The sequence below is a fragment of the Penicillium nucicola genome, assembly GCF_028828085.1.
Source record: "Penicillium nucicola strain IBT 29836 chromosome Unknown utg000010l, whole genome shotgun sequence".
In the NCBI taxonomy this organism is placed as follows: Eukaryota; Fungi; Ascomycota; class Eurotiomycetes; order Eurotiales; family Aspergillaceae; genus Penicillium; species Penicillium nucicola.
Window position 1 is genome coordinate 3,076,097 of NW_026643134.1, and position 23,389 is coordinate 3,099,485.

At 48.2% G+C, this 23,389-nt stretch overlaps 7 protein-coding genes across 7 annotated transcripts; 2 read left to right on the forward strand and 5 right to left on the reverse strand.

Annotated features, from left to right (window-relative positions):
• Positions 1-2,889: 2,889 nt before the first annotated feature.
• Positions 2,890-6,549, forward strand: N7511_009718 (ABC transporter transmembrane domain type 1; the record flags this gene model as incomplete). The annotated part of the gene is made up of 11 exons (XM_057132095.1): positions 2,890-3,109; positions 3,167-3,858; positions 3,927-4,089; positions 4,188-4,523; positions 4,579-4,702; positions 4,752-4,823; positions 4,880-4,930; positions 4,992-5,050; positions 5,101-5,728; positions 5,794-6,252; positions 6,333-6,549. The coding sequence occupies 11 exons, from the start codon at positions 2,890-2,892 to the stop codon at positions 6,547-6,549; spliced, it is 3,021 nt and encodes a 1,006-aa protein (XP_056980083.1).
• Positions 6,550-7,816: 1,267 nt separating this feature from the next.
• Positions 7,817-9,388, reverse strand: N7511_009719 (putative di-, tri-valent inorganic cation transporter; the record flags this gene model as incomplete). Its single annotated transcript, XM_057132096.1, has 9 exons — positions 7,817-8,104; positions 8,159-8,238; positions 8,293-8,566; positions 8,618-8,706; positions 8,757-8,837; positions 8,891-9,038; positions 9,098-9,142; positions 9,204-9,253; positions 9,307-9,388. The coding sequence occupies 9 exons, from the start codon at positions 9,386-9,388 to the stop codon at positions 7,817-7,819; spliced, it is 1,137 nt and encodes a 378-aa protein (XP_056980084.1).
• A 611-nt stretch (positions 9,389-9,999) lies between these two features.
• catA (catalase catA) lies at positions 10,000-12,285 on the reverse strand (the record flags this gene model as incomplete). Its single annotated transcript, XM_057132097.1, has 3 exons — positions 10,000-11,553; positions 11,609-12,034; positions 12,088-12,285. 3 exons carry the CDS (start codon positions 12,283-12,285, stop codon positions 10,000-10,002), a joined length of 2,178 nt encoding a protein of 725 aa, XP_056980085.1.
• A 663-nt stretch (positions 12,286-12,948) lies between these two features.
• Positions 12,949-14,808, reverse strand: N7511_009721 (AFG1/ZapE family ATPase; the record flags this gene model as incomplete). The annotated part of the gene is made up of 4 exons (XM_057132098.1): positions 12,949-13,296; positions 13,353-13,869; positions 13,917-14,367; positions 14,454-14,808. 4 exons carry the CDS (start codon positions 14,806-14,808, stop codon positions 12,949-12,951), a joined length of 1,671 nt encoding a protein of 556 aa, XP_056980086.1.
• Positions 14,809-15,673: 865 nt separating this feature from the next.
• N7511_009722 (phosphatidylinositol-3-phosphate-binding protein BEM1) lies at positions 15,674-17,570 on the reverse strand (the record flags this gene model as incomplete). The annotated part of the gene is made up of 4 exons (XM_057132099.1): positions 15,674-16,579; positions 16,639-17,349; positions 17,416-17,511; positions 17,565-17,570. The coding sequence occupies 4 exons, from the start codon at positions 17,568-17,570 to the stop codon at positions 15,674-15,676; spliced, it is 1,719 nt and encodes a 572-aa protein (XP_056980087.1).
• A 1,129-nt stretch (positions 17,571-18,699) lies between these two features.
• On the reverse strand, positions 18,700-20,348 carry N7511_009723 (uncharacterized protein; the record flags this gene model as incomplete). Its single annotated transcript, XM_057132100.1, has 3 exons — positions 18,700-18,913; positions 18,975-20,217; positions 20,273-20,348. 3 exons carry the CDS (start codon positions 20,346-20,348, stop codon positions 18,700-18,702), a joined length of 1,533 nt encoding a protein of 510 aa, XP_056980088.1.
• A 353-nt stretch (positions 20,349-20,701) lies between these two features.
• On the forward strand, positions 20,702-22,649 carry N7511_009724 (ESCRT-II subunit protein VPS36; the record flags this gene model as incomplete). Its single annotated transcript, XM_057132101.1, has 3 exons — positions 20,702-20,802; positions 20,850-20,985; positions 21,045-22,649. The coding sequence occupies 3 exons, from the start codon at positions 20,702-20,704 to the stop codon at positions 22,647-22,649; spliced, it is 1,842 nt and encodes a 613-aa protein (XP_056980089.1).
• Between the last annotated feature and the right edge of the window lie 740 nt (positions 22,650-23,389).

Here is a 23,389-nt window from a genome sequence, read left to right on the forward strand (position 1 = left end):
TGGGACAGAACTTGATGTAATCACAGCGATCCAATCGCCTTCTTGCGGTTATAGACACGTTATACCCCGTACCATTCCAGATGGACTTGATGGAGATGCCTTTTCTTCCTAAGGGCAGACCTCCCTCTGCCAACATCATTCGTGACGAAGAATGTATCAAACCCACCGATCAACTGCCGCTGTACCATTCCGACCGACGCCACAGCCGATGCTTGAGTGCCGCAACCCGAATTACAACAGTTCTCCTAGCTTCTTGGGGATTTATGTCCATCTGCCTTCAAGTTTTTCACCTGATTGGACTGCCTTCACCCAAACCCGACGTATACAGACCCGAAACCCTGGGGCCTACAATGAACCTGTGTGACTGTGGGAGCAGCGTCCAAGAAGCCCTTTCTAGGCAATGTGTGTACGATTCACTGGCTACAGCTTGGCTGCCCCCTCACTGCCGGGACGACGAACTGACGGCAGAGTTCGACCGATCGGGTCCGAACTCCGATGGGTCCTGGCCCTACTATGCAGATGCAAACGGGACCACCCCGATTGGAAAGGTACAGGTTGCACTTCTTGGAGACAGCAAAGGTAGCTTCTGGAGCCTGAGAGACTGGCATATTGCACACTGCATGTTCTACTGGGAAAAGTATATACGAATGAGGGAAACGGGGGTGGTAATGGAACGGAGGTTCGATAGTGTCGCTCATGCGCGGCATTGCAGGCGGCTGGTTATGAACCCGACGATGTTTCACAAACAGCTTTTGGAGGTGCCCGTGATGATGAGTTCAGGAATTAATGAAGTCGAAGATGGACATGAGCACGAACATCATCACGAGCAAGGGCAGACTTCGTAAGGATTAGGAGGCTGAAAATTTTCTATAATTTTTTCTCTGATTTCACCGCGCGGTGAGAATTAATATTCATGCGGACTTCGTGGGGAAATAATCCTCTATATAATGCGTGCCTTTTTCCGAACTCCTTGATCATTATGTACATAGCTGTATATGGTAGAAGGGCCGCTGTGAATATCGACATCGCCACCTTCTCTGACACAATCATGCTGTGAACCTCCCGATTCAGTGTGCATAGTACATACAAGAAATCTCGGAGAAGACATAGTCGCTGAATATAGGCCTTGACAAAACCTGCAAACAGGAAAGGTGCTATGTAAACCTCAACCCGCGATCTATTGGCGAGGTCTAGACTCAAAAGACCTTATCTTAGGCAAAGTCATTACATCGATAAAAGTATTTGATCGCAATAAAGAGGGTATGCATCTTTCGGAGTTCAACAACAGATATTTCCTAAATAGGCAACTGATTGCGGTTGCTCCGAGTCAGTCCTAGAGGTAGCTATCTATCTTGGTATTTATAATTCGGCGCTGTATCCCATGGAATCAAGTAATCTTCCTCGAATGCAATCAAATTTACTCAGACACACAACATACCTCGCAAAGTATTAATGGCAACCAGCTTGTGCTTGTCCGACAATCGCCTCGGCCCTCGCGTCAGCATCGGTTGTCGTGCCTTTGACTTTACGCTCTTATTTGAAGACATATTTTTCACATCTCTGCCAGCCGCGGTTTTTTTAATACTTTTACCCATACGGCTTTGGGTTCTTCGGCACGAACCGGTCAAAATCACCTCATACAGATTAGCGATCTGCAAGCTAGTAAAGGTCCCTTCTTATATCTTCCCCGACTATGGCTAATCTCAAGCAGTGCCTTATTGCCGTGTTATTTGTTCTCCAGGTTCTGTTTGCGGCTTTTCAAGTCCGGAAATCGGCCCTTCATACCCAGGCTTCCTTGCTAGCAGTCATACTCAACATCATAGCAACATTTGCAGCGTCATACGCCTCCTTCGTAGAGGACCAGCGATCTGTGAGACCCTCAGATCTCCTCGTCCTCTATTTCTCGGCGTCTTGCATTTGCAGACTGCCTCAGCTATTGACACTATGGCAAATCCCATCCGTTGAAGTTTGTCGATATCTCTCGCTAGCCAGTTTCCTTTTGACGGTGGCGGTTGTAGCCCTTGAGTCCGTTCCAAAAATCAATATTCTGAACTCTCACCACTATAGCATTACCGATGAAGGAAAAGTCGGGTTTTGGAGCCGATGCTTCTTTATCTGGGTACTGCCATTCCTCCAGAAAGGGTATAAAGAAGCTCTCGAGGTCGAGAATGTTCCAGAAATTGACACGAATCTTCAAGGAAAATGCTCTGGCGGTAAACTCCGACAGTCTTGGGACTTTGCAAGCCAAAACGGTCATTATCGCTTAGTCAAAGCTGTGTTTTGTGCATACGGATGGGCTTACGTCTCCGCGATCCCCCCACGCCTGGCCTGCAGTTGCTTTACCTTTGCGCAGCCTTTTCTCATTACAGCAACTCTGAAATATATTGGAGACTCATCAGCGTCGGAGCCTAAGTTTTACGGAACTGGACTCATAGGAGCGTATATTCTAGTATATCTGGGGTTGGCGGTAGGTATGCATTGAGCACTGCGAATATAGCATGTCTCGCTAACGGTTGCAAAAAGATCTCCAAAGCCGTATACTGGCGCCAGACATACCGTTTACTCACCATGATGCGATCTGGTCTTATATCTATGATCTATGACCAGACTATCGAGATGTCTGCGGCTGATTTGACTGATTCCGCAGCTATTACATTGATGGGTACCGATATTGAACGGATAGTGGCTAACTTGAAAAACTTGCATGAGGCATGGGCGTCTATCATAGAGGTGGGGATCGCGATTTGGTTATTAGAGCGCGAGATCGGGGTTGCCTGCTTTATACCTCTTGTCATCTCACTGGGTAACAATTCCCTCATCTGATTTTGACAGATAGATCGGTCCAAGAGAAATTGCTAAGAAGCTTTATCTACAGGATCCGTGGCAGTAATGGTCCCAGTGTCAAGCCTATCTGGAAAGGCGCAAAAACAATGGATCGAGCGAGTACAAAAGCGACTGGAAGTGACAGCAAACACGTTAGGCAGTATGAAGGCTGTACAAATGCTCGGGCTTGGCGATGTCATTTTACCTCTAGTGTCACGTCTGCGTGAAATCGAAGTGAAAACTTCCGTCACATTCCGGAAGTTGTTGATATGGCAGGTTGCGCTCTGTGAGTACCCGAAACGCATGAGAGGGCCACTTGGACATGAACTGACGTTGAATTCAGCCAACGTGCCTGTTGTCTTCGCTCCCTTCGCTACGTTCACAATCTACGCAATAATATCTGTTGTACGACACGATGGGTCAATTCTCTCTGCTCAGGCATTCACATCCCTCGCTTTGATTTCTCTTCTCACAAATCCCCTACTCATATTTTGCCAAGTCATGCCCGCACTCTGGCAGGCTATCGCTTGCTTTGACCGGATTGAAGCATATTGTGCGAAATGCACCTCTTCGTCCGCAAAATACGAAGATGAGACTCAGCCTGTCCCGTCATCTGAAAAGTTCTGTCCATTTTTGATCTCATTCCAAGATGCAAACATAGCATGGTCCTCGGACAAAGATCCCGTGCTTCGCCATTTGAATCTCAATATTCATCAGGGCATTACGATGATCGTCGGTCCTGTTGGATGTGGGAAGTCAACTCTGGTTGAGAGCATCCTCAGTCAGCACATGGTTAAAGATGGTTCCAGAACAGCCTCATTCTCAAGAGCGGCCTATTGTCCACAGATCCCGTGGATCACGAATGATACCATCCGGACCAATATCATCGGATTCCTGGAATTTGACCAAGCATGGTATAACTTCACATGCGAGGCGTGTGGCCTGCAACAGGACCTCGGGGCTCTTGTGGAAGGTGACATGCATCTAGCTGGAAGTGGCGGCATCTCACTTAGTGGAGGCCAAAAGCAACGAATTGTGAGTCATTCCGCATAACATACAACTATCTTTGCACGTACTGATGAGTCCTCTCTTCTTATCTCTAGGCGCTAGCCCGGGCAGTCTACTCTAGGCTTGACGTTGTGATCCTGGACAATGTGTTCAGCGGGCTCGACTCAACGAGTATTGCTTTCATCTCGAACCGGCTTTTAGGCAAAGACGGCCACTTTAAAAAAGCGGGGATATCGGTTATTCTCGCTATGAGTACAGGTATGTCTTGAGATGCCCTAAGGGCGGGTAATCCCTGTTGCAACGCGATCAAGGACCAGCTCTAAGAGAACTTATAGATCAGTTGCTACTGCATGCAGATGAAATTGTGATTATGGACGAGAGAAAGATCACAGCTTCGGGGTCATACAGTGAGATACAATCTAGGAAACCAGGGATTGTCTCAATGGTTCAGAAGCCAGTGGCGAATCCTCCCCTTGAGACGGTTGAGAAGTCAAACTTCCGCCTCACGGTTGTCGAAAACAAAGATCACACCAGCAATTCTGTGCAAACAGTCGACGATAAAAAGGCCATGCGTGTTAAATGGAACGGAAATTGGCCCGTGTACACATACTACTTTCGAAGCGCAGGATACGGAATTTTGGTCTCCTTTGTGGCCTTCACTATTATTGAAGCGTTCTGCTCCAGCTTTCAAAGTCTGTCTAGTTTGAGTCATATTGGTTAGAAGAAAGAAAATCTAACTTCTTCTAGCATTATGGATTCAATGGTGGGTTGAGGCAAATGAAGAGCAGCCTAACAAGCAGCTGGGGATGTATCTCGGTGTTTACGGATTGATATTTGGGTTGGCATTTCTGAGTCTCGTAACTGGCTGCTGGTATGTGTCTTAGATGCGATTTGTTTTCAGAGCTGACCGGAGATCGCAGGTTGCTTTTTGTTCCAGCCCTTAACAATACTTCGCTGAATTTGCATTCCGATCTTCTCAAAACAGCGCTTAGGTGAGTTATCATAGTCCAACATCCATATATTGTCATACTTATATTTACTACCGCAGGGCATCGATTAGCTTCTACCAAAGTGTGGACATTGGTTCAATAACGAATAGGTATTGTTAATTTCTCAATCTTCTGCCTCCGTTGTTTCTGATACATCTGAGACAGGTTCAGTCAAGATTTGGAACTTATTGATATGATGCTACCGATATATGCTGTGAACTGCGTGACTAGTATTAACCCTTCCCCGATATCAAGATGCTGGGGCTCACTCACTCGGCAGATGTCGTTTATGTTTTTATCAACATTATCATCATCTGTGCCATTGGTAGATACCTGGCAGCCTCGATCCCACTCTTGGGTGTGGTTCTATTCTTCATTCAGTCATATTATCTGCGCACATCCCGACAGGTCCGATTGCTAGACATTGAGGCCAAAGCACCTCTCTACACCCACTTTCTCGAGACTATCCACGGCATATCAAGTATCCGAGCCTTCAATTGGGGGCACCAGCTGCGAGAGAAAAGCCACTCCCTATTGAACCGATCGCAGCGACCGGTATACATGCTTTACAGTATCCAGCAATGGCTGATTCTGGTTTTGGATTTGACTGTTGGGGCAATTGCAGTCATTCTGATCGCCATGGTCACATCCCTGAAAGATTTATTCAATGCAGCATCCATTGGGGTTGCACTCAACATTTTACTGACACTAAATCAAACCTTGGCAAATGCTCTCAAGATGTGGACCATGACTGAAACCTCTATCGGGGCCGTCACGCGCGTCCAGCGCTTTATAGAAGATACCCCCTCGGAAGAACGCGGTGTGGCATCTTCAATTGCTCCTCAACTGCCGCATGACTGGCCTTGCCATGGTGAGGTAAAGTTCACAGACGTGACCGCTGGATATGAGTATGTATCATCTCGCTTTTGTGGGGGGCTATCTTTGTTATATGTACAAAAGCTAAGCCAGGCAGCCATTCAACTATTCCGATCCTTAAAAGTCTTACCATGACCATCAAGCCGGGGGAGAAAATCGCCATTTGCGGACCATCCGGTAGTGGAAAAACATCACTTATTATGGCGATGCTCCAGATGCTTGATCTTCAGTCCGGACGGATCGAAATAGACGGCAGGAACCTCGCCGAGATCCCGAGAAGCACAATCCGCTCGCGCATCAACGTTGTCCCCCAAGACCCATTTTTTATGCCAGGAACCCTCCGCTTCAATCTCGATCCTCGGCAGTGCGTGATCGATGCGGAACTGGTCCGTGCCATTGAGAAGGTGGGCCTCTGGGATCAAGTTCGCGCCAAACGGGGCTTGGACATGGAGTTCTCTACTGAGGACTGGTCGGTCGGACAGAGGCAATTGCTTGCCTTGTCTCGGGCCCTTGTGAAGAAAAGTTCTCTGTTGATCTTGGATGAGGCTACAAGCAGGTATGTGCTAATATAGTTCTATTAAAATATGGATCTCTGGGTTTTCATTGAGGTAGAAACTAATGATTTTCTTGTGTCAGCGTCGATTGGGAAACGGAGGCGATCATGCAGGACATTATTGAGAAGGAATTCTCTCAGCAAACTATCATATCGGTGGTACATCGGCATCGTTTTATTCATTGGTTCGACCGGGTGATTTTGCTCAAGCATGGGGAACTTGTGGAGTGCGATAAAGCTGAAGTGTTGCTGCAGAGGGATTCGGACTTAGCTTTCCAAGAGCCGTCTACTAGTAGATGATCTTTGGTTTACAAGATCCCTTACTCAGACTATGTATCTATCAATGGTATTTACTGGCAGCAAGCAAGCTCTGGAGACAGGTCTCTGTTTTTCGTTAGACAAGGATCAAGTTGAATTAACAATGAGCAAATCGGTAAGGTCTCGTATGGAGAATATGGCTGATCATCAAGTAGCTATCTGAATGCAAATCTTTCTTCTCTCTGCTCTTCCCAAATTCAAAGGGTTGCTTCTCAGTAAGATCTTCCGAGTAGACCCTATCCAAAATGGGTCTAGTGGCAATCTTCGTTGTTTCCGGCCGAAGATAAGCTATGAGTATTTCATTATGGCGTGTTCTAATACGAGATGTCTGCCAACCCTGGCTTAGAGAAAGCGGGGCATCCGAGAGTCTATACAAACGGAATGTTCGCCGGCTCTGCGACCACTGGGTTTGTGAAATCATTGGGGCAGAGTGGTCCGATGGCAAGTGTATAGTCGCCCGATATTTCCGCGCGCGCAATCAAATCACTGACTTCTGAGCATAATCGGGTCGTCGAGCCCAGCCATCTAATTTATTGAATTCAAATAACAAGCTTAGTAGTATAAGATTATCTTTCCATTCCTAGGCTATTTCTGTACCGGGATCCTCCTGGACTTCACCTATATCGGTGGGCACGGTCGGAAATATACTTTATACAGTCCTTTACCAGACGAGGGCCTAGTTCCGGAAGCCTACGCTTTGTTTTAGTAGCATTCGACTACTTTTTCCGCCGTAGAATCCGTATATTGTCCTCCGCGAGTTGAGCACCAACCTCGGTAAGAGCGAGCCTACCCGCCAAAATCCCAGAAAGACTATCTCGCACCTTCGGAGAAATTGTAGTATCGTTTTAGATATATTTTATTAACTCAGTGCTCGCTTTTCTCGGTTTTTGTACTATCGCTAGCGGTAAATTTGGTAGTGAATTTAATAGTGGTATGTTACGGACATACCAGGCACCAATCAGTATGGGGCCGCAACTTGTTGATGGGCGGTCATGAACCAGTCGATCAACCGACCCATCTGGATCACGTGATAAACAATCAGAGAGATACGATTGGACGAACAAGGCAGGGGCCTTTTTCGGCCCTTGATTTACCATCACCCAGAATACAGAATTAGTTCTAGCTACATGCAAAACCGAGACTGAAATGTGTTTTAATATGATACAAAATAAGTAACTCTTTAGAATGTAACAGATGTGCACGAAACAACAAAACAGGCTTTCGTCACCAGGCCCTTTTCACAGTTCTGCTAACCACAGCAAGTTAATTCCTCACACAACGTTCCACAAATAACTTGACATCGTGGACTGGGCTTGCCGGCATCTCGAGGAAGATCTGTGTCAGTGTCATCAGAAAGTTCGGGCTGGAGAGTGACCGAATGAATTCCATAGGCGTGGAAACACTCATTGATTACGCGGGCGATGCGCATGAAGTCTTCCACGGAGTTTTCAGAAACAACAACATGAACAGATGCGAGGGTCTTTTGTTGATTCAGTCGCCAAATATGAAGTTCATGAATTGAATGGACTCCAGGGATCTAAGAATGGTCAGTATGTGAACATTGGACACAAATCAGAGAGATGCTGTTTACCCTTTCCAGGTCGTGGGTCACATCTCCCATGTCGACGCCCGTGGGAACACACTCGAGCAGGATCAAACCAGCTTGGCGCACTTGATGGTGTCAGTTTGGGCTTGAAATGGCCATGCGTAGAGGGCAAAGCTTACTGATTGGCATTGACGACAGAAGAATCAATATGGCGATGAACATACTCACTCCTGGGTCGGCATAGAAACGGCCAGGATGGGGTGCTGCGAGCCAGATAATAAGACCAGCAGCCATTACACCAAGATTATTGATTGCATCGCCAATGACATGAACAAATACTCCCATCATACCCAGATCACCGTGGTCGTGACCGTGACCGTGACCGTGTCCATGATTATGAGTTGTGGTAGATTGACAGAACTTCTCAAAGCTAAGGTGCTTGTGGTCATAATGCTAGCAATTGTGAGCTTTACCTCGATTGAACTTTCAGGTAGAAAAGCTTACTTTGGAGCTAGAATCCTGGCAATGCTCACTGACGTGAGAAGGTGCCTCAACTGTAGACGATGGGCCGTTATCATGACCATGGCCGTGTTCTGAATCCATGTCAGCCGAGTCAATGTATGACTATGAAGTGAGGACATACCGTGAAGAATGAATGCACTGATTATGTTCAACCCTAGCCCGACACATCCAACAATGAACATCATTTTGGGGTTTTGGACATCTGAGTGCAAGGTTAGATATGCTGAGATGAAACTTAGTCCTTGAATAACTTACGTTGGAGAGCAATGAAACGCTCAATAGATTGTAAGAATATACTGATACCTAGCCCGAAAAGAAGGACACCATTAAAGAAGGCACCCAGTAGCTGAGCACGCTGCCAACCAAAGGAAAGCTCCTTGGGCGAATCGGTACATTCCGATTTCTGAGTATGGAGCTACTGTCAGAAGACCGAATATATTCAGAAGTGTTAATGATACTCACCTTCAAGGCAACAAGGGCAATGATGAAGCTAACCAGATCATTCAGCTACAAGAGAAGTCAGCCAAAAGAACACAATCTGAATGTACTAAGCCAAGGGTCCGCTTACATAGTGGAAAGCATCAGCAATGAGAGCAATTGAATGGGTATAAAATCCCACTACCCAAGTCAGTGATGGCCAAGTTTTGACAAGAAGGGCAAGTAATACGAACATGAGATCTCAGCAAGAAAAAAGCAAGTTGAGATGCCAATGACAACTGTCAGACGCCTCGAACGCGACAGATGCAAAGCCATAGTTCTTAGATCAAACGAATGAGAGATATAAAGAGCCGAGCCTGGGAAAAAATACTGGAAAAATGATCCGGTTGAAGCCAGTCATGTGGTGATGTATCAGATGCAGGGGGGGAAAGGAAAGGACTGGAGTCCAGCTATTTACGGAAGAGGCGTTCTCACAGATGTCTATTACTGCCTTGCATGCGAATGCTGCCCAGCCTCAGTTGAGAAAGCAATGGTACGATGTTGCCGTGTAACTTTGAAGTCTCCGGCCGCTGGGAAATATGTGGGAAGTATGTGCGAAGTATGCAGAGAGCCTGAGCGTTATTTGACACGGTAAACGACATTTAGTGGTTTAGTGGATTATGGATTGGAGTTAGCTTGCTGATCCATACAATAATGAGAGCTTGCCTCAAGGTGGTTGGGTTGTTTGGAACATTGGGTTAGGACACCATGTTCAGGCGCGACGGGGTCCTGGACTTCCCCAGCCCTACCCTCATTCTTGCATAAGAATGCAGGTTCCAATGTTCTACAGAATACAAGTGCCCAGCACATTCAAGAATATTTCGACCTAGTTATACAATTTCGTGATCACATTTGCTTCGTTTTGGAATATAGGACGCGTGTCAAGGTTAGGCGGCGATTTGATCCGAAAGTCCATCCAACTCACGCGCCCAGTTTCTGTGTCTGGAAACATGCCAAATAAACTGCTCAGCGAGTCCCTTGGCATCGGGTCCAATCTTGCCAACTTTCAGTAAGGAAGCTGCATCTCCGTGTCCCGTCACGACACCATATGACTCCTTGAGGGAGGTGCCACTCTGAGCAACCTCGACTTCTGGGAGATTGATCTGGCGCTGGATGAATGGTACAGCGTCATTGGCACCGGCAATGGCTTTGAGATGGGCGAATGATTCGGAAATCCAGTGCTTGGCGACACCGTTCTTTGACAACGCCTGGACATGTTTTCCACCAGGGACAAACACGGCATCGAAAAGAGTGGATCGCATTCCTGTGAAGAAATGATCGGGTACAACTGTCTGCCCCGACTCCGAAGTGACACCCTGGCGCTGAGCACCAATGGTGAAGACGAATGCATTCTGGGCTTGAAGGGCTTCCTTCATGGTGATGTACTGGTTGAAGTCGAAGCCATCGGCTATAAGGATAGCAATACGACGCGTCGCAATGGTAGGTTTCTCTGGCATATATTCCAGCTGACTTAATCCCTTGGACTTGAGACCCTTGTTTTCTTTGGAGGCTTGAGTTGGGGTATCACCGCCAACATTGGTGGCGACAGTCTGAGCAAGCTCCAAGCTGATTGCTGCAAGACGCTCGGTCATGCGCTTATAAACAACCGGATCGTCGCAGTGATCCAGCTCAAATGAAAAGGCCTTGGCAACATGCATCTTTTCAATTTCCGACAACGAATTGTAGAACAGTTGGGCTTGGTTGAAGTGTTCTTTAAACTTTTCCGACAGAGCGCGCTGTTTGATACCCTGTTGCTTCTCCGGGAAACTGGTGAAGCCGCCTTGCTCTGGAGCAGCGGGCGGATTGGTCTCAAATCGATTAGGCCAGTAGTTGACAGTGCCCTTGGTGATGCGATGCTTCATAGCCCCATCACGGTTCACCAAGTTCATATACGGGCAGACTGGACGGTTGATAGGTAATTCCTGCCAGTTAGGGCCCAGACGTGAGATCTGTGTATCAAAGTAAGAGAAGTTTCGGCCCTGAAGAAGGGGGTCGTTGGAGAAGTCAATGCCAGGGACGATATGGCTAGTACAGAATGCAACCTGCTCTGTCTGGGGGAAAAATTCGTCGACATTACGGTTCAATTCCATCTCTCCAATGTAACGGATAGGAACCAATTCCTCAGGCCAGATCTTTGTAGCATCAAGAGGATCAAACTCGAATTCATCGGCCTTCTCGTCGGGGATGACCTGAATACCAAATTTCCAGCGAGGAAATTGGCCTGCATCAATAGCGTCCATCAGGTCCTTGCGATGGAAGTCGGGATCTTGACCATTGATCTTAAGTGCCTCATCCCAGACAAGAGAGTGAACACCCAGCTCAGGGGTGAAATGGAATTTGACAAGGTGACGCTTGCCCTCCTTGTTAACCAAAGAGTAGGTGTTTACGCCAAAGCCCTGCATCATCCGGTATGAGCGAGGAATAGATCGATCAGACATAATCTGTATTAGTGTCAGTCACCACTCAGCCTAAATCAGACAAATATGAAATACTCACCCATTGATTCATATGCGTCACCTCGGGATGCAGATACTGGAAATCCCAGAAATTGTTATGAGCACTCTGACCTTGCGGTACTTCATTGTGCGGCTCTGGCTTCACGGCGTGGATCACATCAGGGAATTTGATCGCATCTTGAATGAAGAATACAGGGATGTTGTTGCCAACAATATCCCAGTTGCCCTCGGAAGTATACATCTTAACGGCGAACCCGCGCACGTCACGGACAGTGTCTGCACTTCCTTTGCTACCCTGCACCGTCGAGAAACGCAGGAAAAGAGGTGTTGTCCGACTAGTGTCTGTCAAAACACCTGCAGAGGTCACATCTTCTGCACTCTCGTAAAGCTTGAATGTGCCGAATGCACCCGTTCCCCGGGCGTGCACGACTCGCTCTGGAATGCGTTCATGGTCAAATCGCATGATCTGGTTATGAGATTAGCTGCTAAACATAGATTCCGGACTTTTAGGCTGTCTACCTTTTCACGGGCAATCTGATCCTCTAGAAGCGAAGGGCCGGTCTTCTTCTCATCAGCTACGCGGAGCCAGTGGTCAGGGTCCGAGATCTTGATGCCATAGTCGGTAGTCATATGTTGCTTGGAATTAAGATCGACAGTGTCTTTCTCCAGATCAGCAAGCTTGCCATCTGCAGTCTTGGAAGTTGCATTATTCGCCATGTTGGTTGGTATAGTAGTAGTACCCTAAAATCTTGGTGAAGGACGAAATGTATGCGAATAGCAAGAGAAATTTCAATTATTTCGCCATTGGCATCTTATGTAGAAGAACCAGAACTAAGCAAGGAAGTCAATGTGCTACGTCAATGATGTAATCCACCCAATCACTGATACATGGAATCAAATCATCTCAATTACTCAGTTCGATTGTTCTCGATCGGGCGCAGCCAGGGCAGCAAGAGTGACCACCACAACTGTGAATGATCCAATTATGACTGAATCTCAATGGCCGAGGTAGTACATTTCCAGAATGCCGGGCCAAAAACCTGTCGAGAGAGCTTGAGGCAGGAAATATTGCGAATCTCATGTCTGTGATTTGTGGGCGACTTTCCTGCAATCCACTGCGGAGGCAGCATCCGGATAGTTTGATTCTCCCTTGGTTCCGAGTCGATCATGCTGTCCGTTAAGTTCTATTGAGTACAGTACAGCACTCGGTTGACTGATACCGGTTGCAGAGATGACGTGGAAACTTGTCGGTGTTGGATGTTGAGCTAACTGACGTCATCTGATATCAAGTCGGACCTCCGAGGCTTATGCGCTATCTAACTTCAACGTTGCAACAATTCTATATACACCACGAATTGAATCGCTGTTAATACAAAAGGTCTACATGTTATCTTCACTCCAGTGACTGCGGGTCTTCAACCATGCCTCGCGCTCCTCTTTGCTCTGCTCCGGGCTCATACCAACTCCCATTCCACGCTCCACCCACTCCTTACTCCCCATTTCTGACAGACGCGAGAGCGCACGTGCAAATGCGAACCGTTCCTCGTCTCCACTAAAGATGGATGTCTTCTTCAGTGTATCCATTGACATGCCCAGGTCGTCCATTAGGCTACGCATGGCGTCCGAGAGATCGGAATGGTCACCGTCCTTCTTCACGGTATCATTGACCTCAGATGCCGATATGAAAAGGTTTGCAAGAGGTGCTTCCGAGGTGAGAACCAGTTTGGCCTGTTGTTTTGTAAGTAAAGGTATTAGAGATACTGCAATTTCCAGAAGGCACATACCCTGCTTTCATAAACAGCATCGATAAAGGTAATAAAGCGTCTAGCCAAGTCTCGTGATTTGTGGTCCATGGATGGCACTTCCGTGACAATGAATGCATCGTAATGGCGGACCAACTCGAGATAATCAGCTGCACCAGTGGCTGTGCCGATGAGTTGCTGGAATGTAAAGAACGCAGCCTTGCCACTAGCCTGGGGCACCTTGATCTCACGTCCCCAGACAACTTGAGAGTCGGCATGAGGGGGGTCGTTGATGGGGTCGCCCAAGAACTCGAACCATTTCTGGGCGTGGCGCCCAGCATCCTCGCCGAGGGGGTGATAGTAGACAGCAGCTGGAGGACGGGGGATCTTTCGGTAGTCTGTTGGAGAATTGAGGTTGATAACACTCAAATCGTTCTTGAGGAGGTTGATACATGGAATAAAGGACTCCCGCTGAATGCCGTTTTTGTACAAATCATCGGGGTGTCGGTTTGATGTGGTGACAAGAACAATTCCGTGGGACATGAGAATCTCTAACAGTCTGTCATCCGTCAGTGGAAGCTAATATCCCAATTTTATGGAACATACCTTCTCAGAATCATGGCATCAGCCACATCTGTACACTGGAACTCATCGAAGCAAAGCACGCTTGCCATCTCTGCAATATCCGCTGCAACCATGGGCAATGCATCGAAATCATTTCCATACTGCATCTTCACCACATGCATGCGCTTATGTACATCTTGCATAAAGTTATGGAAATGAATACGAGTCTTGTCCTTGATATTGGGAGGCAGCGTGTCGAAGAATAGATCCATCAACATAGTCTTGCCGCATCCAACATCGCCATACATGTACAGTCCCTTGGGGAGGTTTTCAGGGATAATGGATTTCGTGGCCTTTTTGGAACCACCGAATAGCGATCCGAAGAACGAAGACTTTTGTTGAGGATCCAAGGACTGGGGGTCGGGATGGACAACCTTGGGCGGGTGGTACTCTGTTAACGCTTCGAACAAATCTTGGAGACCCTGAATGATGCCTGTTCATGAATGGAGTATATGTCAGTTTTGTACTATGGATAATTGCCAGGTTCGGTATAACGCCTCCAAACTTGTATGCACTTACCTCTCTGGTACTCATCATCCCGCAACCGACCCTCCTCCACTCGCACATTATATTCCGCCAGCGGTCCATCCTTTGGCGCAACCGAAGTCTTTTCGCCTCCCGCAGTTCCATCTGTGACAGTCGCAAACCCGCGCGCATTCTGAGAGGGACCAGCCAGCTGGAAACGCCGGGCTCTAGCAGAGGGTAGACAGCCAGGCAAAGTGCGACTCGGGTTCGGCGTAGCAAGTGTTCTGCGCTCGGTGGCATACGATCTCTCACGAGCCGCACCCCGCAACCTTGCAGGGCGCACTCTCCGCGGCGTCCGGAGCGCACCTGGGAAACATTCTGAACAAAGCTTTGCTGATGGTCGGCTCATTTGTACTGCTTTTGGTATGGCCACCGAAGCTCCGGGAAAGAGGTCAAGGTCGGGCTTATCGCGGAAAGTTGCGCTGCGAAGGCGTTAGCCGAGGTATTGCAGGGTGGAATTGCTTTCTTCCGGGCAGCGGTTATTCATACGCACTAAATAAGAAGCTCAAAGTAACAAGACACCCAGTTACAGCTGTACAAATAGTCCTGCGACTGTTGAAATGAGAATCCGAGTCTTGAGTGGAAAACCCGCAGTGTTCTCCGTACCTGTCGAAAAAGAAGCGGCCGAAACTCGGACCGAGTCACGTGATGCCTTTACTGAGTAATATAGGGACCCGATCGCTAAGTTTTTCCTTTGTATTGGCATAGAAAGTGCTATAGAGTATAAATGCAATGCTAGTAAATGCTGAATAGCACCCCAATATGTGCATGAGCAAGAAGACATATGTACACGCAGAAGCAAACAGACCGGGGTATGGTCCGTAAACAACAGAGGATATAGATCAGATGAGAAACCAAAGCACAATAAAAGAACAGGAGCAAATCAAACAGAGAGCAGAGCCCACAAGGTGGTAGTGAACATGGTAAACAGACAATGAAGACCAAGAGAGATTGGAAAAAGAAGAAAGAAAAGCATGCCGTACATCTCGCATCAGATTCGTGACGTTGCAATCATGTCCTCGTGGACAAAGTGAAATCACTCAAGGACAAAACAGTCCGGTATGGGTTAAGAAAAAAAATGAAGTGAATAAAACCACGCAATCGAATAAAACGCCAATACACCATAGTCATTGCAAACATTAACAGGCGAAATACCCCGGTGGAACCAATAAGTCTAACGTTGACCACAACACCAGAAAGGACCGAATTGCTTTTTATGCGATGTTGACAAAGAGCGTCAACTTGGTATTCCGCTGCATGGCACTTTCAAGATCTTGGTCGGTGTGGAGGTCAACGTAAGAACCAGTTGATTCATCGCGGTACTGCACAATAATCTCTTCCTGGATCTTCAACCGATCCGAGAGCTTGTCCTTGAGGTGTTGCATGCTCACACCAGCTGGAATTCGAATGGCAATCAAGTCATCCTGGAAGAACACCTTGACTTTCATGGCATTGTTAATCGATGTGCCAGAGGCTTGAGTGAGGGAGCTGGGTTGGCGGTTCATGGGTGGTTGGCCATTAGCATAGGCCGCAGGGGCTTGTGCGCGTTGCTGAGATGAGCGATCCGTCGAAGCATTCATTTGCTGCTGCGAAGACTGGCGCGACACACTTTGAGAGGGATCCACGCCGCCAGATTGTTGAGATGCACCCGAGTACCGGGCATCTTCTCCGAAAGCACTCGGATCAATCTCGAAATCCCCTTCACGGGGAGCGAAGAGTTCCCGGACAAGCGGACAGCGGGAGATATGCGGAGGCATCGACAGGAGTTTCTTGATATATTCATCGAGGTTCTGTCGACGGCCGTTGGAGATGGCATCGGTCACATGAGTGACAGGACCGGGCATGAAGGGGAGAGTTCGTGCACGACCACGGTTGCCAGCTTCGTCTTCAAAGTGAGTCAATAGAGCAATTTGGAAGTCGTAAAAGTCGTGGTAGTAACGCGACAACTCCCAGCAGCGTCCATCCTCCATCTTTGCCTCGATGATGTACCAATATTTGTCGTTGTCGAAACAATAGCGGGGAATATAGGCGGATACGGGAACTAGGAGGGGATAGCCTTGTTGCTGTGGCATCGATGCCTGCGAGATGGTTCCCTTGCTGGCATTGCGCTGGTGGTATTCCTATTTCAGGCGTTAGCAGAAGCAAGACAACATGCGACTTATGGGAGGTTGCGACGAACATAGTTGTTGCCATTTTGACTCATCTGGCTCTGGTGGCCCATGGACATTTTGTCCATGCCCGAGGTGACCCCCATCATGCTGCCGCCATGACCGGATTCGATCTTGCCTAGCGTGATACTGCTGTTCTTATATTCCGCCGTCATTTTCTTCCATTCCTCGACCTTGGGGACCCCGGCGCGTCGCACCGCGTCCAAGGGATCGGTCACAGCCTGACCACTCTGCATGTCGCGCAACTCGATGAAGGAGACGGGGATGAGACCGGGGCCACCCAGGCGACCAATAGGTTTGGCGACAAACCACTCCGGGTTGGATTGGGCGATGACAATAATGGCCTCGCCGGCCTTTGCGTCCAATTCATCGGGTCGCTCAGCCTGGAAGTCGTACTGGACAATGCCATAGACCATAGCGCCCTGGCCCTTGAGAGCAGACATTCTGAAAGCGCCGTTTTTGGTGGTGGCGGAATCGGTGCGGTCGGAGAAAGAGTCGTCCTGGGGCAAGTCGGCGGAACCCCCACTATTCCTCTCGTTTTTGCCGATAACCTCAAAAAAGGAGACGGGCACGAGCCCCCTCGCACTGGGGATCAACGGATTACACGCTTCGTACCAATCTGAGTCGTCCTCCCTGCTTATAACGTGAAAGAAATCCCCCTTGCTGAATGCCAATTCCTGAGTTGTTCCCTCGGGTTGGTAGTCGTAGAGGGCTTTGATGACCTAGACAAGTCAGCCACCGCCAAGCAGTCCTGGGGGGGGAATTTCTGGACTCGGGGAGACACTCACTTTCTTCGGAGGCAGAATCGCAATCGCAGACTTGGGAGTAATGGAGATATGGTGATGTTTGGGATCTTTCTCCCCTTTCAAGGATCGCCTAATGGCCTATTCGAAACCGGATTAATATAAAACCAGGTTCATGTTGCGGGGAGTCCTACCTTCATGATGGATGTGGAAGGGAAGATTCAAAACCAGACCTTTCTGACTATATCCTCTCTCTCTTTCTCTATCTCTAGGGGATTGTGGTCCTCACCAGGCCCGTTCTCTCTTATGAATGGCTAGAGAGTCTTTGAAAAGGATATGACGACAAACCTATATTTGGCTAAAGAAAGGAAAGTGTACTGGTTGGGCAGACAAGGGCGGCTAACGGTAATCAAATCACACCCCCCGTGGACACACTCTTAATGTCCACGTACCTTTCTTCCTTTTTTCCTTTTTTTTTTTTTTTCCCACAGGGGGGAAAAGCCCTTGCCTCCACTTGAGCCCCGTGGTTTAACTGTTTCTGGACCGTGGATGTGACTTGGTCTCTTTCTTTCCCCAAGATCACTAGAAAGGCCTAGAATGTTGTCTGTGCGATTGTGGGTAACAGCAAATTAGAATCAAATTAGAGTGAAAAGAAATATTTAAATTAGTTACGGGGAATGCACGGTGACAGGAGGACACTGTGATACCTAAATAAAGAATAAAGTATTGTACAGCCCTGAAGAAAAGAAAGAGAAAAAGGGCAAAAAAAGGTCGATCATAACCCAGAGGATCATCATGTCCGAAGACCATGGGTGCAAGGGTTGGTCTTTGGTCCACAGTGATATGCAGACAATCATGTGATTGCACCTTAGATCGCTCGAGTTGGGACAAACCAGCTCCGAGCCTTGGGCGCCCCCCACGTGGCAAATCTCCATAGAAGCCTCATGGAAGCCCAATGAAATAGAGTATAGAGTATATAGTTATGAGGAAAGAGTATAGTATAGGAAAATGGACTTGATTGTATCGAGGCAACTCTCGTGTTTAATCTGGTCAATGCATATGTCGGTCAAGTCGCCAAAATATTGGACTGTGACTATCGCAAACATAGAAAATGGAAAAAAAACTCCAGGACGCAAGTGGGTATTAGTATCATGGTCGAGTGGCAACACTAGATGAGATCCGGGGTGATGAGGCAAGAATTCGGCAAATAGAAATGCAAGGCTGGATGAAGAACGGATTCGAAGGGAACTCCTGTCGCCGAGAAAGAAAAATGGTTCGTTGTCTCCGATGGGTTATGGCCTTGGTTGAAATTCCATGGGAGGAACAGGGTTAGATTTGACCCTTGATATCGACCACGCGATAGGCAGCTGCCTTGGCATTTTCGAACAGCAAGCCTGCTTTGCCTGTCAACAGCCGTACTTCGCCATTTTTCTCTTCCAACAGCTCCGCAGACGCATTATTGAGGACAAAATGTGCCGTCTGCTCATCGGATTCAAATCCAAGTTCTTCGGTAATGAAGCGAATGTTGACATCGGGTTTGTACCTACAAAGAGTCAGTATGTTGAGGCAAACAGAAGAGGAGGGGGATGAAGGGAACCACTGACGCTCTGCAAATAGCGCATAAAGCGCTCAACCGCTCACGTTCCACAAACATGTCCATGAGGTATGCCCCCATATTCGGCGTGTCAAGATAAAGCTGGAAGAAGCGATGGTAGTTCCCGAGTGCAAGGGCAGAGCGGACATCTAGAGCATGCTTGACAGCCAGGTCTTTCTTATCTTCTGCTGTGACATCGGCTAGTGCATCGTTCATTGCCGTCCAGTTCCGGGTGTAAATGAAATAGAGGATACGATACGCCTTGAACTCTGTGGGGTGTCCTCCCAGCTGCTGTGCATATAACACTCGTAGCTGGGTTTGGCACTGGTTGTACTCACCAAGATCCCCCTTCTCCAAGGCGATGCGCGCATGGATTTCATAGACAGAGACGGTGAACTCATTGCGAATGTGTTGGACCGTTAGATCCTGACGTAGAGACTTGAACTGGTCGCAAATGTACCCGTAATTGCCGTCGTGTTTCCACTTTTTCTTCAGTAGATCCAAGGCACTCTTCAGCACTGATAGGGGACGGACAGTGTCTGGGTTGGGAGCAGAAGTCAATCTGAAGTAGTTCTTCTCCAGGGTTTGGCATCGTCCGACAACGGGTCCTTGGTCGGCGTCGGTTCGTCCCGGGGGTTCGGTAGGGGAGGAAGGAGAGTTTCCGTTGATGCTCAGTCCCTCAAAACGCCTCCTTCGCATTTCCAAATTAGCTTTGGACTTACTAGACTGGTCCAGTGTCATTTTCTGTTTTTTCTCTGTAGTAGGGTGAGTAACGCGGTCTTCAAAACGGTTGTTATTAGCTTTTCTCCACGGCGGAGATCCATTCTGTAGTTGGTGTGGGTCGGTCGACTTCCTCTTGCGTGCCGCATCTCCGGGAGAAGATGGCTGTGACGCCCAGTTCGAGGAAGCCGGGTTGGCCAGAATTTTATTGCGTTCATTCTGTACCATGACCTGTGGCAAGGGGAGCCGCTCCCAATCGATCGTGTGCAGCTTCTCGTTCTTAGCTGCCTCAGTGATCACATGCTTTAATTTTTCCTGCATTTCAGGAATGGTCACGCTAGCAATCTGATTCTCGGGGGCGAAACACCGTTGCACATAGGAGCGAACAGGTGGCGGGAATTCAACTCGCTTGCGATCTTCTGCGCTCGGTTCTGGCGTATTGAGCTGGGAGGTAGGATATCCGTTTGCTGGGGCGTTGGCTTTGTTATGGGAAAGACTACGACGTGCTTGGACTGGGGTATAAGCAGGTGTCGCTAGGAAAATGTCAGCGGTTTGCCCGAGAGGTCGGAACGGGTTGCTTCCACTTACCAGCAGTAGAGAACGCGGGAGGTCTAGGCATCGAGGCGGAGGCCGTAGAACGCCAAGGTGGGGCACTGGAGTTCATTCCGGTACTTGAAGAAAGAAAAATGCAAATGGTGAAAAAAGCAAGGGACTGAACGAGATCAAAGGCAAAAGAAATGAAAAAAGAGAATAAAGCTACGAGGGGGAGGGAGTTTGACTCGAGGGACGGATGTATAAATTTTCCTAGACCGTCGTGGTATTGGATTCTGAGATGAAAGAATGGTAATCCTGAGAGGAGGTCTCAAGTTGATGAAGTGCTTTCGACGGTGAAGGCACTCGCTTACTCTTCGGAATTTTATTTCTCCGCCGATCCCTTTATCGCCTTATCGCGATCTCCATACTCCCCCGTCACGTCGCTGCATTATCTCCATGGGGATCTCCTCAAACTGGTCCTAGATGTTCTTCAAGGCGCTGGACCTGACCACTGCGCTCAGGCCTTTGTTGCTACCTGATGAGACTTTACTCTTTGTGCAGGATGCAGTGGGGTTGTATGAAGGGTAAGTAGCTCATGATCATGTTGATGCGGGGTGCTAATTGGAGACAGGAAATACAAGATACTGAACTACCAGAATGGACACGCCTATCTCACATCGCATAGAGTCTGCTATGTTGCTACGGAGGATCCTCGAAAGTATTCCGTGGCTATCGACCTAAAAGAAATCGATCGAGTTGAATACCAGGTACAGGAGCTATGCTCAAGCTTCGACTCCTAAGTTGCTGACAGATTTCTGATGTCTAGGCTAGCTTCCTCAAGTCCTCTCCAAAGATTACCATACATCCTAAACCGCAGAAGCACAAGACTGATCCGTCCAGAAGCGCAACTGCCAGTCCTGCTGTATTTCAACAATCTGCCCTCCTTTCAACACAATCACCATCTACACTTCCACAGTCAACCGTTCCCCAAAGCTCTCCTTTGAAATTGGTCAATGCCACTTGGATTTGTCCAATTTGCTCATTCTCCAATCCAGTTCCGTCCAACTTTGACCCGGCAACCGCGAGCGCTGCTACGCATCTACCCCCCTGTCTGGCATGTGGGATTAAACCACCATTTACAACCGTACTCAAAGCAGCCATCAGTGCTGCTACAAACCAGGAGTCTCATTTACCTTCAATTGCTTCGTCAGCCAATTCATATAGTATACCCCAACCAGACTCGGTGACGTCGCCTGGGCACCGAGGATCTGTGTCCTGTCCACGATGTACCTTTGTGAATCACCCATCTCTCACCGAGTGTGAAATATGTGGAGCTCCTCTGAAATCTGCGGGATCTTCGGTCAATACTAACCGAGTGGACTCGCCTGCGCCAATATTTGAGCAGTCGCATATTGCAAATACAGAAGTCAGCGAAAGCATCAAGCTTTCTTTCCGCGCAGGAGGCGAAAAAACATTCCATGAAAGACTAAAGGGAGCTTTGGTTCAAAGGAAGTGGCTTCTTCAAAATGCACCTCCTGTGCCACCACCATCCCAGGCCACATCCTCGCCGGGCTTGCAATCTGGCGCCGCAGCTGCTGCGGAGATCTCTCTACCAACCACACAGCGGTTTTCGGGAGTTGGTATTGCAGGACTGGAGCGTCGTGGACTGGAGGCTCGAAAGAAAAATGAGTTGGTGATCGGGAATTCCTTTGAAGATCTTGGAGCCTTGATGGCTTCTGCGAAGCAGATTGTGGCACTGGCTGAAACTTTGGCACGAGAGTCAGGCATGACCTCCAGCGAGGGCTCCGCAGAGACCAGTGCGGTACTATCTGAATCGGCAGCTGCTTTAGGGATGGTGACGACAAAAGATATGCTCAGTTCTGGATCAGAAAGTCTTTATCTATCCGAATTGGCGCGCGATCTGGCTGAATATTTAACAGATGATAGAAAAGGCATCTTGCAGCGCGAAGGTGGAATCATGAGTCTTATCGATCTTTGGGCAGTATTCAACCGCTCTCGTAATGGGGTCGAGCTGGCTAGTCCTTCTGATTTCCAGAAGGCCGCGGAGCTATGGGAGAAGCTCAAACTGCCTGTTCGCTTACGGCGCTTCAAAAGCGGCCTTCTGGTAGTGCAACGGTATGACTGGAGTGACGAGAAAACAATCGAGAAGATTTTGGACTGGATGGAAGAGCTACGATGCATTCCTCCCGAAGATGTTGCTCCTTGGGACTGGTCGCTATTTGGACGACCTATAACTGCACAAGAAACCGCGCATCGATTCAAGTGGAGTGTCGGAGTGGCTTCCGAAGAACTGGAAATGGCTGAAGACCGGGGGATACTTTGTCGGGAGGAGGGAATTGAGGGTCTACGCTTCTGGCGAAACTGCCTGTCAAGCCCGATCTCTGACGATATCTCTCGTCTTGTCATTTGAGGCAATGTATCCCCATAAATGTATATATCAAGTTTCATACCTAGATCTACCCCATAACGATGCCAGGGGAATGTATATATTGATGAGGACACGAATCCATAGGAAGAATGTGCCTCTGGTACATCAAATAGAGGCCCGAGGATAGTTATTTTAACCAAGCCCAACATAGTCTACATAGTCCATACAGTCCACGGAGCTGGAGTAAATAGGAGGCGGTGACCAAAAATGCTGACTGGACTCTGACGTCAATTTGTGAACTTGGGTATCCCTGACTTCCTTTCCTTAGGTTTTGTCCTGGCCTTCCTCGAAATTCGCTTCAACTCTCTTTGAGAAACCCTGATCGAAGAGACAAGCAATCGTGATCGCTGTACCCATAGTGGAGTCGATCGATCGGACCCTCACCAAGCCCCGTGTGGGGGGCTCATACTGTTTTCCAGCTGATCCATCATGATTTCCTCAGCCGCAATGTCAAGCAGAATATCAGGCGCTCGAGTCCTGCACCCGGCATTCTCACAATGGGTGCTCCCCCATATATCCCAGAATCGAAACATATGGCAATGTGCACGCATCGGTCAGAGTGAGAAGGCAGACCGCATTTCAAGAAACATTGACCGCAATCATCGATATCCTCTGTTCATACACCAAAAGGAAGGAGATTGGAGCCACAGACCTCCTACTATTAATCCCAAGCCTTCAACTTGGAGGTGTGGAGTCTGGCGCTATCGTTCAGGTCCCTCCGA